At 36.8% G+C, this 15,419-nt stretch overlaps 2 protein-coding genes across 3 annotated transcripts; both read left to right on the top strand.

Annotated features, from left to right (window-relative positions):
- The first annotated feature begins 3,884 nt into the window (after positions 1-3,884).
- On the top strand, positions 3,885-5,821 carry LOC149406858 (putative histone acetyltransferase HAC-like 1). Its single transcript, XM_089617880.1, has 5 exons — positions 3,885-4,396; positions 4,484-4,795; positions 4,852-5,034; positions 5,124-5,546; positions 5,636-5,821. Exons 1-5 carry the CDS (start codon positions 3,944-3,946, stop codon positions 5,819-5,821), a joined length of 1,557 nt encoding a protein of 518 aa, XP_089474006.1. The 5' UTR covers positions 3,885-3,943.
- Positions 5,822-5,852: 31 nt separating this feature from the next.
- On the top strand, positions 5,853-7,100 carry LOC149406857 (histone acetyltransferase HAC5-like). 2 transcript variants are annotated; one of them, XM_089627703.1, is made up of 3 exons: positions 5,853-6,107; positions 6,280-6,485; positions 6,579-7,100. In XM_089627703.1, the coding sequence occupies exons 1-3, from the start codon at positions 5,859-5,861 to the stop codon at positions 6,601-6,603; spliced, it is 480 nt and encodes a 159-aa protein (XP_089483829.1). In that variant the 5' UTR covers positions 5,853-5,858; the 3' UTR covers positions 6,604-7,100. The 2 variants fall into 2 exon arrangements, with proteins under 2 accessions (XP_089483829.1, XP_089483824.1); XM_089627698.1 differs by having other exon boundaries at positions 6,259-6,485.
- The last annotated feature ends 8,319 nt before the right edge of the window (positions 7,101-15,419 follow it).

The following is a 15,419-nucleotide window of genomic DNA, read 5'->3' as shown; positions in this document are numbered from 1 at the left end:
AATAATGTCTAACAATCTTAAAGTGTTGTTGTTTTTAGACAGATTACATCTTGCTTATTTTCAAGAACGTGATTGATTATTTTTGTAAAATTTTCAACAAAAATTGATTTGTTTTGTAAACGAGACTCACGACACGGAAATCATGAACGATGGTGGGTACGTCACCGATACTCCTAATCTGGTGAACACCCCGAGCATGCAACCACGACTCAAGTCTCCACTGTGGTGGGACAAGCGTCGATGACGGCTACGGCCAAGAACAGATTTGTGGGTCTTTTTCCAAGCGATTCTATGGCACGCGTGCCCATCGCTTCTCGTGTAAAGCTCTGAACTGACTAGTATTGTGAACCGGTGATGCAGAGCTCTGAACTGGTGAAGATTCTGCATCATGTGAGCAAGAGTAAAGCCACGTGCAAGCTATTAGGCTGCAGAACAATTCATGGCATGATCAGCCACTTTGTGAGCTGCAAGATTCAAGCCTGCATTGTGTGCCAGAAGGTCTGGTACATTTTCCATTGCCACTCTCAGAGCTGCACCGAACCCAATTGTCAAATTCCTTATTACTCGTAAGTATGCTGGAACCAAAAACAAAGTTAAATTCATTGTATTTTTGTTATGCGAGCTCAATTTCTTATATATATACTAGTTTCGCACGTGGTGTTTGTAGTTGTAATAAGTAAATAATTAAAATATGTATGATTTAATTTACCGAGTTTTTCTTTAAAACATGAGGTTATAAATGAATATTAAGATATCAAATATTTCAACCATACATAAACTTAGGGAGTTTAATTTTTGAGACTCTCATAATTAAAGTACAAACATTTCAAGAAAATATATAGCCAATGACATACTTAAAAAAAAAAAGAAAAATTGACATAAGTAAATAAAAAACCAAAAGTTTGGTGTCTTGATAGACAAATAGAAACAAGAAAAAATTAACAAACAAAAAAATTTAAAAGTAACTTAAGAAGACATGTTTTACTCTAATTTTTTTATTTTTGTTAGAGGATGATGTTGTTGGTGAGAGATCTTCCTCTTTCTTTTGGACTGTGTCTTGTTGGTCTTGATCATCGCCAGTGTGTGCTTCTTTGTTTTCCAGCTCTTGGTTGAAAGAACGAAGCTCGGTCAGCTTGTAAACTTGATTACAATTATGTTAAAATAATGATGTCTCTCATGTTGTGTGCAGTGCAATCTTAAAGGATTGCTGTTAATGAAAGGGATTATTCCTATTCTATGACTTGTACCATGATTTTGGACCAAAATCTACTAAACCCAAATAAATCCTAAACTATGACTTAATGAAATAAGTAATTACATATTTATCCTTCATATTTAGTTTATTTTTATTAGTTAATTAATAAAACAAAAACAATTATTTAGTTTATATTATGAAAACAAACATCATTACAAAAACCCGGAGAGCAGCCCTGGAAATCTCCGACGCTGAAGCTCCTGGGAACGACGGTCATGGTCGCCGGAGAGCAGCCCATGGCCATCCCGGTGGCGGCGACCTCGAAGTGTCCGCCGGAACAGCCCGCCATGGATTCCGCGTAGAATTTCTGTGGTTTTTAAAGTTAAAAAACAAAGAAAAAACGATTCTCGGGATTCTGGATAATTTTGAAAAGTTTCTGAAAATTTCTGGGTTTTTTCTGGGTTTTCGTTGAAGATTTATTGACGTTGATGTCAATAAAAATGCATATTTATTGACATAAATGTCAATAAATCTTCAAAAGAATTTTCCAGAATCGTTGAAGATAAATCTTCAACGAAAAAAATCTTCAACGAAAACCCAGAAACGTTGAAGATTTATTGACATTAATGTCAATAAAAATGCATATTTATTGACATTAATGCCAATAAATCTTCAACGTTTCTGGGTTTTCGTTGAAGATTTGATTCTGGGTAATTTTGAAAAGTTTCTGAAAGTTTCTGGGTTTTCGTTGAAGATTTATTTACATTAATGTCAATAAAATGCATATTTATTGACATCAATGTCAATAAATCTTCAACGAAAACCCAGAAATTTTCAGAAACTTTTCAAAATTTTCCAGAATCCCGAGAATTGTTTTTTTATTTGTTTTTTAACTTCAAAAACCACAGAAATTCAACGACTTAAACACTTTGAATAGGATCATATTTTTTTTCATGAAAATCTAACCCTAAACTAAAAAGACAAATTGAAAAAACAAAGATGAACCCAAACAAAGATGACGAACTGAAAAACGAAAAGAGAGAGTGGAAAAGAGCTGAACCCAAAACGAAAAAAAAGTCAAATAATTAAATAAGAAAGAAAATCAAATATTATTAAAAGTAAGGGTATTTTTGTATTTAGTGAAAATAGGTAGTCATAGTTTAAGATTTATTTGGGTTTAGTAGATTTTGGTCCAAAATCTTGGTACAAGTCATAGAATAGGAATAATCTCTTAATGAAATATCTGATATTTCAAAAAAAAAATTGGCCTTACGAGCCCAATTACTTCTAAGTTCTAACCCATTATTTTATCCCCACATAAGGTACAATAAGCCGGAGCTATCCCACATAATCACATTCTACAGCACATTAACATGAAATAACACTAAAAATGGGCCTTATTTTAGGCTTAAAAAAATTAGGCCTTAAGCGATTGCTTAAGTTGTTTAGAGGTTGGACCGAGCCTGGGGTCAGGAAACAAACATCACTAGGTCTCGAGCCACACACATTGGAATTCGACGCTTGAGGTTCCAACAAACACGTGGTGGCTGTGTTGGATAGTAACATTTGGGATCTTTACAACGTTTCTTTTTAATTTAAACATTTTGATATGCACAATATTTACGAGTTAAAAAATGTAACTACATTTATTACTAATTACATAAATTTGAATACAAAGTACAAACACGTTTATTGTCCTTATATTATTTATTTATTGAAAAAAATATATATAGGATATCATGTTAGCTATCTCAATTACACTTAATGGGGCCAAATGACTATTACTTTAAAACTTAAAAACCTATGGCTATTGGCAATAGTCTTAAGTTTGTGGAATGCTTGATGATCCCCAAATCCTTCGTACAAGCACGGGCCACCATTTTCTTAACTCCTTTCATCGCGCACTCCTTGGCCTTGTTATCGATGTCTTCCATAGTATAGTTCATAATCTCCGTCAAGTATCTTAGTACTAAATTTGTAATACATTGTCGATATAATGAACAAGTTGTATAGACTCTTCACTACGATTCCGTCTTGTGTTGCCTTCTTCAGTCACCTCAAGGTGCTTAATTTGAGAGATCATCGATCGTATATGAAATACTTAAGCACAAGTGTACACGCAAAGAAAACAGAATTTGAAGAATATACTAAAAAATATCAATGAAGCATATATATAAGTCTTTAAAAGACTCCTCTTCCAAAATTTTCTATTTTACACGGTTATCTATTCTTTATGTGAAATCTAAATATATATATATATATATATATATATATATTTTACTTTTAAGTGATTAAAAACATTACATGCTTATACACGTTTTTAAAAATATGCATGGGTTAAAATGTCGTTGTTTAGTAGTGTGAGTGAGAGTTTATCAGTAACGGCTAAAGAGAAACAAGACAAAAAAGAAAAAAATTGTAATGTAAATGTAATATGAAATAGAGACCATTTTTAATGACTCAGCAAATTGAAAAGGAAACAATGTGTTACAACGCCGAAATAAATTAAAGAAAAGCGTGAAATGACATAAGTGCATTGTTCTTTCAAATGTCCATCATAAACATATTTGAGGGCAAAATAGTATTTTTCAAGCTACACATATAACTGATGGTCGTTATAAACCATTCCGAGGCGCGTATAAGAGTATTCGCGGTTTTGATTTCCAAGTTAGGTTTTCCTTCTGCACCGAAAGAGAATTTTTATTTCGAATTTAGGCTTTCCTTTTGCACCGAAAGAGAGAGAGAGAGATGAAGAAGCGATCGCGCGGCGACGATTTCCCGCTAGAATTGTTGGAGCAAATACTGTCGAAGCTACCGGAAAAGTCTCTGCTGCGACTCAGAACAGTTAGCAAGCTATGGAACTCTCTAATCAGCGATCGCAAGACCTCCGATCAAATTTTGGGGCTCCGGCGAGAGACGCCGGAGATCGCGGACGGCGTCGACGGAGGTGAGAAGTGCTCGCTGTGTGGGATGGGAAGGCTTTTGTTTGCTCCGATTCCACTCTACTGCTCATGCTGCACCAGAATCATCAAGCCCGGTGTCAATTTCTATAAAACCCACACTTCGGAGACGCAATACAGCTTCTGCAACTCATGCTACAAGCAGCCATCTCCGACTGGGATCCCCGTCTTCAGCGGAGAACACCGCTTTCAAAAAAAGTCGCTCCTCGTCGCAAAGAACATCCAAGAAATCCAAGAACCGGTAAACCATTCGCTGCTCATATGATTATAAATTATGTGACGTACAATCAGTACTAAATCAACTTCTATTTTTTTTTTTTTTTTGAAGTGGGTCGAGTGCGTAACGTGCGGCGCAAGAAACCACAAGGTATGCAGTTTCCGCAACGAGCAACAAGAGAAGCCTTACAAATGCCCTAAATGCCGGCTCGACGATCCCGGCCTCCCAACGGCCTCAGACCTGCCCGAGACAGTCCTCGGAAACTTCATTCAGAAGCGGCTTTCGATGCGAATGAGACGCGACAGAGAAGAGAGGGCGATCGCGGAAGGGAGGTCCTCTCCCGACGAGGTTCCCGGGGCAGAAGATCTGGTTGTTCGGGTGGTGATGTCATCGAAGGCCTTCTGGGCATTCTGCAGCAGGAAAGCAAGGAGTACCCGGCGGAGTTCCGATACACAGCGAAGATGGTGTTACTGTTCCAGAAGATCGAGGGGATCGACGTCTGCATATTCGCAATGTACGTTCAAGAGTACGGCTCCGACTGCGACGCTCCCAACCGCCGCTACGCCTGCATTTCCTACATCGACTCCGTCAAATACTTCACTCCCGACATCTCCGCTTCCACCGGAGAATCTCTCAGAACCGTCGCTTATCACGAGATTCTGGTTAGTTTTTTATACCCGGTCACTAAAATATATAATGGTCTCTTTTTTCCAAACTGATATTGATGTGGCGTTTTGATGTTGCTTGGCAGATAAGCTACATGGACTACGTGAAGCGGAGAGGATTCGCAAGGTGTTACCTCTGGTCTTGCCCGCCTGTGAAAGGAGATCAGTACATTCTGAATTGCCGTCCGCGGACTCAGAAAACGCCCAATCCCGAGAGACTCAGGCAATGGTATTTGAGGCTGCTGAAGAAGGCGACACAAGAGGGGATCGTAGTGAACCAGACGACACTGTACGATCGATTCTTCGTACCGAGACAAGCGCCGATCACTGCAGCACGATTGCCGTACTTCGACGGAGACTACTGGCCAGCAATGACAGACAGAATCCTGAAGGAGATCGACGGGCAGGCCAACGAGCGCGTCAGAAAGGGAATTCACAATTCTATGAAGATGTTGGGAATCACCAACGCTTCTCGTGCAGCCAACAACAACGTCCTCTTCATGGAAAAGGTCAGCCAAATCATGTTCATATGTTCATCTTCTCCTATGTGCACATAAATTATATGTAAATACTGATTTATTTTTGTTTTAAATGCCAGCTCGGACAAGCCATGCTGACAATCAGAGATAATTTCATAGTTATTGACTTACACCACTCCTGCAACCGATGCCACGACCCCATTCTCTCCGGGACTCATTATACCGCCAGACACTCTTACATGTGCCAAAGGTATGTATACAAACATATTCGTTCTCTTCTCTCTAATCTTTGTAACCAAAACTGATCAATCTCTTTATTGATTTTGTAGATGCCATGGTCTAATGAATGACAACGAAGATTCGATATCTTGGTACGAGATCGTCGACACTTTAGCCTCAGATACTAAGGACGAAGACGGAACGCTCGAGAACAAAATATGCGACAACAGACAGATATTCTTGAGGTTCTGCGAGGAGAGACACTACCAGTTTGACACTCTCCGCCAAACAAAGTACTCCTCCGTCATGATTATACAACATGTGCTCTCCGAGCTCTCAATCCCCAGCAAAGTCGCACTATGTCAAAACGAGGTATACTTATATTCTGCGAATACTCACTTTACTGATCATTAAATTTGCAACTTGTAAACTGATTAAAAAAAAACCGTAAGCAATTAATTTTTTATTTTTTATTCTGCGACAAAAAAACATTTTGGCCCGTATTTTTGTGATAACTGACTAGTATTGTGAACCGGTGATGCAGAGCTCTGAACTGGTGAAGATTCTGCATCATGTGAGCAAGTGTAAAGCCACGTGCAAGCAATTTGGGTGCAGAACAATTCATGGCATGATCAGCCACTTTGTGAGCTGCAAGATTCAAGCCTGCATTGTGTGCCAGAAGGTCTGGTACATTTTCCATTGCCACTCTCAGAGCTGCACCGAACCCAATTGCCAGATTCCTTATTACTCGTAAGTATGCAGGAACCAAAAACAAAGTTACATTCATTCTAATTTTTTTTTTATGTGAGCTCAATTTCTTATATATATAATTTATTTTTGCAGCCCATCGAAAAAAAGGCGGAAGTGACACAGACACGGGCGTTTAATAAGCTGTTGTATGTTGCTTATGCCTCTCCATCGATGAAGTGTAGATTTATTGAAGTCGTAAAGAGAGAATGTTTTGTCACGGATGAAGTGTTTGTACATAATTTAGGTAGTATAAGTTTATGATTAGGAAGTTAATCGGGTGCCAACCTAGTTGGGATGCGACTGTATTTATGTGATACTTACGTGCAAATCAAACTTCCGTGAGACGATGTATTCCATTAACTTTTATTAGCAGCAGAGATCTCTATTTCTTTTTCAGATTTACTTCGTTACCATTTAAATCTGTAAACATACTATTTCCATAACTGGAGAAACAGAACAAAGTAAGAGCCCATGGGATTGGATATGAAAACGACAAATAAATTGCAATTGCAAGACGATTGTTTTTTGGTGCCATTTTAACAACTACAGTAGTAAACGATTCTATGACGCCATCAAAAGAAAATCTGACATGATGATATTCCTTTGAATTATTCAAGTCTACAATTTGGTGACATGATACAAAAGCTTTTGACCAAACGCTATTCTGTTACACACCTTATTATCTGAAAAAACTGCCAACAAGTTAAACAAAGCATTCGCATTATGGCTCATCTCTTCACTTTCACTCATTCACTGATATCTTTACTTGAGGAATATTGGCCTGTGAGTCTGAAAACCACATGTTGCCTTGTAAGTACTCATAACCCGGAAGATCGAAATGTCTGGACCCACACATAGCTGTTAAGATCATCTTCACTTCACTTCACCAGGATTAGCCCTTCTGTCCTAGCAAGCTGTATCACACCTAGTCATGAATTCCGAAGGATAAAAATGTGTACTCTAGAACGGAGTCATCCCGGAGGAGAATTGTCTATGCATTGAAAAGATGAAAAAACCAAAAAATTAGGCCTTAAAACAATTAACAAAAAATTAGCTACGTAAGTCACCTAAACTATAGGGATTGTAAATTAGCCGACCTTTTTTATTTTTTTTGTAAATAGTCAAGTTGTATACGTGACATCTTATTAATTGTTTTATTTTTACATGTTTGCCCTTTATTAATTTCGGCTCATTGTTACAAAATAGGCAGTTATTTTTTTAAAATTTGAATTAAACATTGAAACCGATTAGGAAGTTTCAAATATAAGAATTTGAATTTTTCATATCTGTTATTTCGAATTAGGGTTTGTAAATTAGGGGTTTTGTACACTTTGTTTGATTTTCGTGGAAACCTGGCTTTGTAGGGGGTTTCGATTTTCAATGGCTGTTAAAAATGTCAGAAAAAAAAAAAAAAAAAATCAAACAGATCTGAACTCTCACGCTATGAGGTCCTTGGCTGATAAGCTCGGGGCTGTAGACGGAGGCGTTAACGGCTCGCTCCATGGCTCTGAACTCGGCTTGGAGGTCCTCGGCTCGGTCGATCGCGGTTCGGAGGACCGCAACGCTCGGAGGCGGCGACGGAGGTGTCGTCTCGACCACGGCGGCTCTGACTCTGACTCTCGCTCTCCCTCTCACTCTCGTGCTCGCTCGCTGGAGACGCGCGACGGAAACGGTTGAGAGTTTGCCAGAGACGAAGCAGCGACCACCATGGCGGCCATGGTAGATGATAAGCTCCGTAACTTTCACAGATTATGAAAATTCTCTATATTTGAGGACTATATGATCAATTGAAAAAAAAAATTAATTATTTGGTCATGAGTCATTACTCTCCGAGTCAATCGGTTTATACAGATCTAGGCATGAAAACAAGTTTCTACTCCTAGTTCTTAAGAGGCCAGTTCAAACTCATTATGATTAAGATTTGAGTGGGGTCCACTCAAAGAAATCGAATAATTTCAGCGTATTTGTAATCCTCGTAGCGAGTTGAATAGGATCAAATATATATTTGCCAAAATCGAACCTAAAGTTGCGAGAAATTGATGTTCAAAGTGTGTTGAAAAATACCAATAACTGTGAAGGAAAATGATTGTGGATTCACAAAAGTTCTACATAAAAGAGATAGGTGGATTTTGTAATGCTTATATATGCATTTTTTTTGCATAAGCATTGAGCTCCCAAAGGTGATTCATTTTTGTAGAGAAGTCGGAGCGTAAGCAATTAGTTCAAGTCCACCACACACGCTCGCACGCGCTCCCAAAGGTGATTCATTCTTGTAGAGAAGTTGGGCATTCTTGTAACCCGCTAATTTTTTCCTTCCAGATTTAATTTAATTTATTTTTAAATTAAATATTGTGTGTATTAAAGTGCTACGGTTTGTGTGTGTAACCGAGCACTCATGAGCATTAGTTTGATAACTTGCACTAATCATGCACTAATACTTTGAATGAATTCAAACGGTCTTTATGGTCGTGGTTACTGCTGAATGATAATGTTTATTTGGCTCTGTCTATAAAAAAGAGGTCTTATGCTTTCATTCAGAACACAATGAAGTTCATACTTCACAACTTTTCTCTCTTTCCTAAAATTTGAGTGCTTGCTTCCTTTCATAGTCTGGTGGACAGTGGTTTTTGTTTGCCGTAGTCGAGCCGAGTGGTGCTAAACTCGTCAAGTAGTCTTTGTATCCTCGGAGACTTTCGCTCATCTATTTCAACACCCGTGAGAAAGCAATAAAAAAGCTTCAATGAAATCGTCCTACGGGATTTGACATCCCTTTATTCTTTTCTGCTTTGTTCGAACCGATTAAGGTTTACATTGATCTTAGTTTTTCTTATATTGTAATATTTTTTTTTTTTTCCTTTTATTAGTATTTTGAAAATAAATTTTACCTTACCTTTTTTGCTAATTGTTTATGTCCCACAAATTTTATTTCTAATATTGCTAATAAACGCTGGAACTTTCATCATAGACAAAGAAAATTCCAAAATGTGAACTCTCCATATACATAAGTAAGAGTGTTCTTGCCAGATGAGACGTGATGAGAAGCGTTTGTCTCCAAATCTTTGTAGACATCGACGACCTTGTCTCTTGCCTTACCAAATTCTCAGGGAACATGACAAATAGTAACGCTACTTAAAAATAAATAAATAAAATAAAATAAAATAAAAAATAAAAATATTTTGATATAAATTTATATTAGCAAACACATTTATGCTTATGAGTTGAACAATGTAATTATGCTTAAGACTAATTACATAACTTATAATGCAAACACATTTATTGGCCTTGTTTTATTTAATTCATTAAAAAATAAATAACATCAATGTTAACTCCTTTTCCTCGTGTCTTCATTGGCCATTTGTTTTATTAGCAATGTCTTACATGTCCACCATCTTATCACTACGATTCCGTGTTGTGCTACCTTTTTCATCTGCCTGATTCGAGATATATTCCATGATATATTAGAATTTATGCACAGACTTCTCTAATAAATATATTTAGTGAGATATGGAATCAATCTTCTTTCAGCTCTATCTCCAATAATGCTAACTCCCAGAATTCTTGTTGCATACCAATATCCTTCATGTTGAATTGTGTGCCTAGTACCTTCCTCAATTTTGCTATTTTTTATGATCCGATAGTCTAATTAGCATGTCATTAACATACGCAGGTAGATACAAAATTTTAAGAATATTAATGTCACAATTAATTAACTAAGCTACCAAAATTTGAAAATTTGCCAAATAGTCAACTTATTGTAAATTTTAAGTAAATAACCATTATGATGATGCGACATTGTTTAGACGTTTTAAGCATTTCATTTATACCTTTGGAGACCGATGATTCTTAATAATTATTAAGGAATATTTACAAGTATTAATGTCTTTTTTACTTTATTAACAAAATCTCGTGGCTATTACTAAAAAAAATTAGAATAATTAGACGGACTAGTCAAATTCAAACGTTGAGATTGCATGTTAGTCAACGTTTACATTTATTTTGAGAAATAGCCAATTTCGCTGACGTGCCGTGTCAGCCAATATTTTTATGTCGGAAATACCCCTAATACAATCTCGATTCATTTGAAAAAAGAATCATATGAATAAGTCAACAAATGATTATCCAAATATATTGATTTTTAGGGATTAATATCTTCAGATCTTGTAATTAAATAACTCCATTTACTCTCTCTCTCTCTCTCTCTCTCTCTCTCTCTCTCTCTCTCTCTCTCTCTCTCTCTCTCTCTCTCTCGCAAGCTGTGACTCTAACAAACCACGCGTCAACGCAGTGGCAGCAAAACGCATGCCCGCACGTGCCGAGAGCATGTCACCACTGGCCGATGTTGCGAATTTTCTCGCACACGCAAGTGCACGTGGTCGCAATAGTAATAAATCGTAAGAACGAGTCGATCCCTCAAGGATTAGCTAAATAAGAAATCCGATAATCACAAGCTAATATAGAACTAAATATAGTTGATTGGATTGTTATCACAAAATTTAACTAACACGTCACAAAATTAAATAACTAGATGCACAAAAAGTCTATTGGATAAAGGGAAGGACTATGGTTCACGGGTTCACAAAACAACTTGGATTCGCTGAATTAAGAAAAGAAACAAGCTATTGAGATTCACACTTTTTACTACTCATACTCACTTTAATTGAATTGATAGATCTCTCTCAAGCATCTAACAACCTAAACTGATACCGGAATATCATCTTTCGATCTCAACTCCTAACAAGCACGGTTAGCATTAAAAAAAAACAAGAGTATTCTCACGAGTCTAGAACAACCTAGCTATATCTAGCCTAGGAATGAATTCTAGTAATCCACACAAAAACACAACAAGCCAATCTTTCTCAAGCATTAGATTTGAACATAAAACAAGCATGAGTTCATGACATTCATACAAGCATTAAGCATAGTTATGGATTCAGTAAAAGTAATGAGAAAAACAACAACCTAACAATTCTAATATCATGAATCCTACATCGTAATGAACCCGCTACACCATAGCCCTACATGGGATTAGTTCATATTGATGACTATGACAATAAACATACACAAAGATGAACACAAGAACAATGAAACAAAAGACATCATACTTGAATTAAAAAAATAAGAGATAGAGAATAGAACATTGTTTTAAAGTCGTACAATGGTAGAACTCAGCAACTCAATCCTTGTCTTCAAATTTGAGCTACAAAGTATGAACAAAATGCTGGAAAATTTCAACAAAAGAAGAAAAACTAAAAGATGAAAAAGTGTTCTTGGTTGATTCCCTCAAAAATCCTTTCATGCATGCCTTCTTCTGAATTGATTTGTCTTTTTAAGGTTGAATGAGCTACAAAGTATGAACAAAATGCTGGAAAATTTCAACAAAAGAAGAAAAACTAAAAGATGAAAAAGTGTTCTTGGTTGATTCCCTCAAAAATCCTTTCATGCATGCCTTCTTCTGAATTGATTTGTCTTTTTAAGGTTGAATGGGCTTGTTTTCGGAGTAATCTAAGCCTTCAAATCTCATCCAATGGCCGAGAATCGATAAAAAAAATTGAAATAAACAAAGTTTGTCAGAATGACCGCGCCGCGCGGTCCTTCATTTCGCTTCCGCGCGGTTCGCGCGTAAGACTCTGTGGCTTTTGCTGCAGAATTCCCACTCCACGCGGCGCGCGAAATGGACCTCGCGGCGCGCGGAATTGGAAAAAATGTTTTCTTCGCTTCTTTTCTTCGTTTCCACTTCGTTTTGACTCCGATTAGCTTATTTTTCCATATTGAGACTCTAAACACTAGTAGAACCCATATAGACCTGAAAATCCATAAAAAAAAACACTTTAGAGATAATAAAAATCCTTGAGAACTCGTTGGATTTAAGCTCGGGAGATAGGAGTTTACGCGCGATTAACGCACCTATCAGCCGACGCGGAGGGCGTCGAGGCACACCGCACAATCGACCAGCTCATCCTCATCATCGCAGTCGACCGCCATGGATCTTGATGGACGAGCTCCGACCCACGAAGACGACCGGCTCATCCTCATCCTTGCAATTGGCAATGAAGATCCCAAGATTTATTTTTTGTAAATCAAGTTTATCCCGCAAAGACGACGCGCCTGGGCTCAGATCTAGGCAACGCACGCGAAGGAGGCGACCGGTCTGACGTCGGGCCGGTGGTGTGAAGAAACTCGCCGGATCTTGACGTCCTCGTCGTGGATCTGATTCAAGCGACGAAGGCGCACAAAGATGATAATCTGCCACCGGATTTTAAGGAAGCGTCGTCGGAGACGCGTCGCGAGGAAGAATGGCGTCGACACCGGCGATCCCATCAGGCGAGTGTCAACCCATGGAGACGCCAGGCCCAGATCTGCATGACGACGTGACTAGACCTCCGCCTCGATCTAAAATTCGCAGGGTTAGGTCGACTCTCACCCGTGTTAATTCATGTTAATTCGGTTTGCCATGTCTGGCGCCGCCAGTGTAAGGCTCCACTTCTACCCCGCCCCAATCGCCAATCACGCCAATGTCTCTTCCTTCGCCGTCGCAGCGAATGGCCTCCGGCTAGCCGAGCTCGACGTCCCCGGCAAGATTACGCACCAGAACTCCTCTGAGGCGGTGGTCGATCGTGAAGGATTACTTCCTCTCCGTCACGCTAGCATCTCAAACAAGGCCTCGAAGCCTCTAGTATCAGGGTGAGGTTTTTTGCTAATTCTTGTATATTTATGTTTATTTGTGTTAATTAAGTGTATATTTATGTTTCGTGTTAATTCAGTGTATATTTTGTTAATTCGTGTATATTATGTTTATTATGTGTTAATTCTTATTAATGAAGTGTTAATTTAGTGTTAATTATGTCTTAATTCTTGTTAATTTAGTGTTAATCCTTGTTAATTCGGAGGCGGCGAAAGCGAAGGGGGCTCTGTGTTTTCGGTCGAAAAATCGGTGGCTCAAAATGACGAGCATGTGCGTTTTATGGAGTTATTGCTTCAGGTAGAGAGGCCGAGGTGGGGGCACTGAAAGTGAGGGAGGCTTTGTGTCTCCCGTTGGGGAGAATCGGCGGCTCGAGACGGATAGCGCGTTGAAGAATAGTGGTGAAGATCGACATTGAAGATCTCGTAATATTTTTAGAGAATTTTTTAATCTATTAATAAAAGAGTTTTTTATTGGGCGTTCTAGAAATATGGCAAAAAACAAACCTCATTTTTTGGTTTTAGCTCATGTTTGTCAAACTTTAGGAATATAGTCAAACGGACTGATAAGCCAAAAAAAAGTCTGATTTGCCATTATCTATTAACAAATTCGTCACTTTCTCTCTCATATTTTTTTCCTACACTTTATTTTCCATAAAATTTCAAAAAATCATATCTCTCTAATATGAACTCGAAATTGAGTTATTCCAAATCCTACGAATTCGTGACGACGAGATCTTCAAAAATAGATCCATTGTGTTTGATTAAAAAACATGCTTAATGTCATAGATGTAGAAAAATCACTTACTGTCTTAGACATGAAAATAACTGAAAATTTTCGGAAATCATCTGGAAATAAATGAAAACATAAACATGATGCATTAAACATGATTTTTTTTATCAAACACAATGGTCTATTTTAAAGATCTCGGCGCCACGAAGCTGTAGGATTTAGAATCACTCAATTTCAAGTTCGTATGAGGTAGATATGGATTTTTGAAGTTTTGATGAAAAAAAATGTTTGAAAAAAGGTAAGAGAGAGAAAGTGACGAATTCAAAAAAACAAGAGAGAGAAAGTGATGAATCTAAAAAAAACTTTATATTTATTTAAGGACAAGCATGAAACTTTAACTCATTATCTCTAGTGCCACCAAGTACAATTGGCTATTTTTCTAAATCTCTCCAAACGTTGGCTAAATCTCAAATCTTGAGTTTAAGGTGGCCTAGTTAGTTACAAAATTCTTGTTTATCTTAATTTTTTTCATGTATTAATTTTATTTTTGTTAATTGATTTATATTTGGTAAACTTTCATTTTAAATGAAGGGTATTTTTGTCTGATCAAGTGTGTTAATGTGGTTTATTGGTTATTTCGTAAAATAAACAAACATTGTCTATTTTGACAATTTTATATTTCTGATTGGTTAGTTTAATAAATGGTATAATAAAAATAATAAATCGTTTTTAATATAAAAACGTATATAATAATAATGAATTGATTAAGTATTTTTCCTAAAAAATATAATTAATACTTGACTAATTTTAAGAAATAATTCTTAAAAACATTTTTAAAAGATCATCAATGCTTAATTATACATAAAAGTACTTTTTAATTAATTTTTTATTATAAAAATGATATTATTAGACTTAATTAATATTTAAAAAAAAAAAATTAAATCGTATTTAATTAGAAGCTGCAGCATGTATTTTCGTCAAACTTAGCAGATTTTATTTAACGGTGCAACCCCGGCTGGTCCGGTAATAATTGTGGCTTTAGGCAAAATTAAAAAAAAATACCTTTTATGCAAAAGTTAAAAAAAAAAAATTAAAAATAAAACTAACTATGTCAAGAATGGAGGCCTTTTTTGTTCTCCAACTTTATTTCAATCAAGAAATTCTTGTGAGAAAAAAACAAGAAGAGAAAAACAAGTTAATGGCATTGTGAAGCTTTATTATAGGATATAAGGTTTTTGCTGTTCTTGATGGTAAAGGATGTAAAAGTTTGTAACGGTATTTTTTATGCATTAATATTACGTTTATATTTTTCAAAGAGAAAATTGCTGGACGATGTTTATATAAGTAAATGTTCATATTTGGCTGTTGTTAAGAATAAGATCTAATCTGGGCCTTATCACACTTCCAATTTCATCGTACTAATCATATTTTTTTTATAAAAAAAAAAAAAAAAACACCCCAGATAAACATCTTGAGCATAGGCGGATCTGATGCTTTTTTTTCTCCAAAAAGTCTTGAAACCG

This window comes from Urtica dioica, chromosome 1, assembly GCF_054948205.1.
Source record: "Urtica dioica subsp. dioica isolate 48M chromosome 1, U.dioica_male_clone48M_v1_H2, whole genome shotgun sequence".
Lineage (NCBI taxonomy): Eukaryota > Viridiplantae > Streptophyta > Magnoliopsida > Rosales > Urticaceae > Urtica > Urtica dioica.
This window is presented reverse-complemented; position numbering and strand designations above follow the sequence as displayed.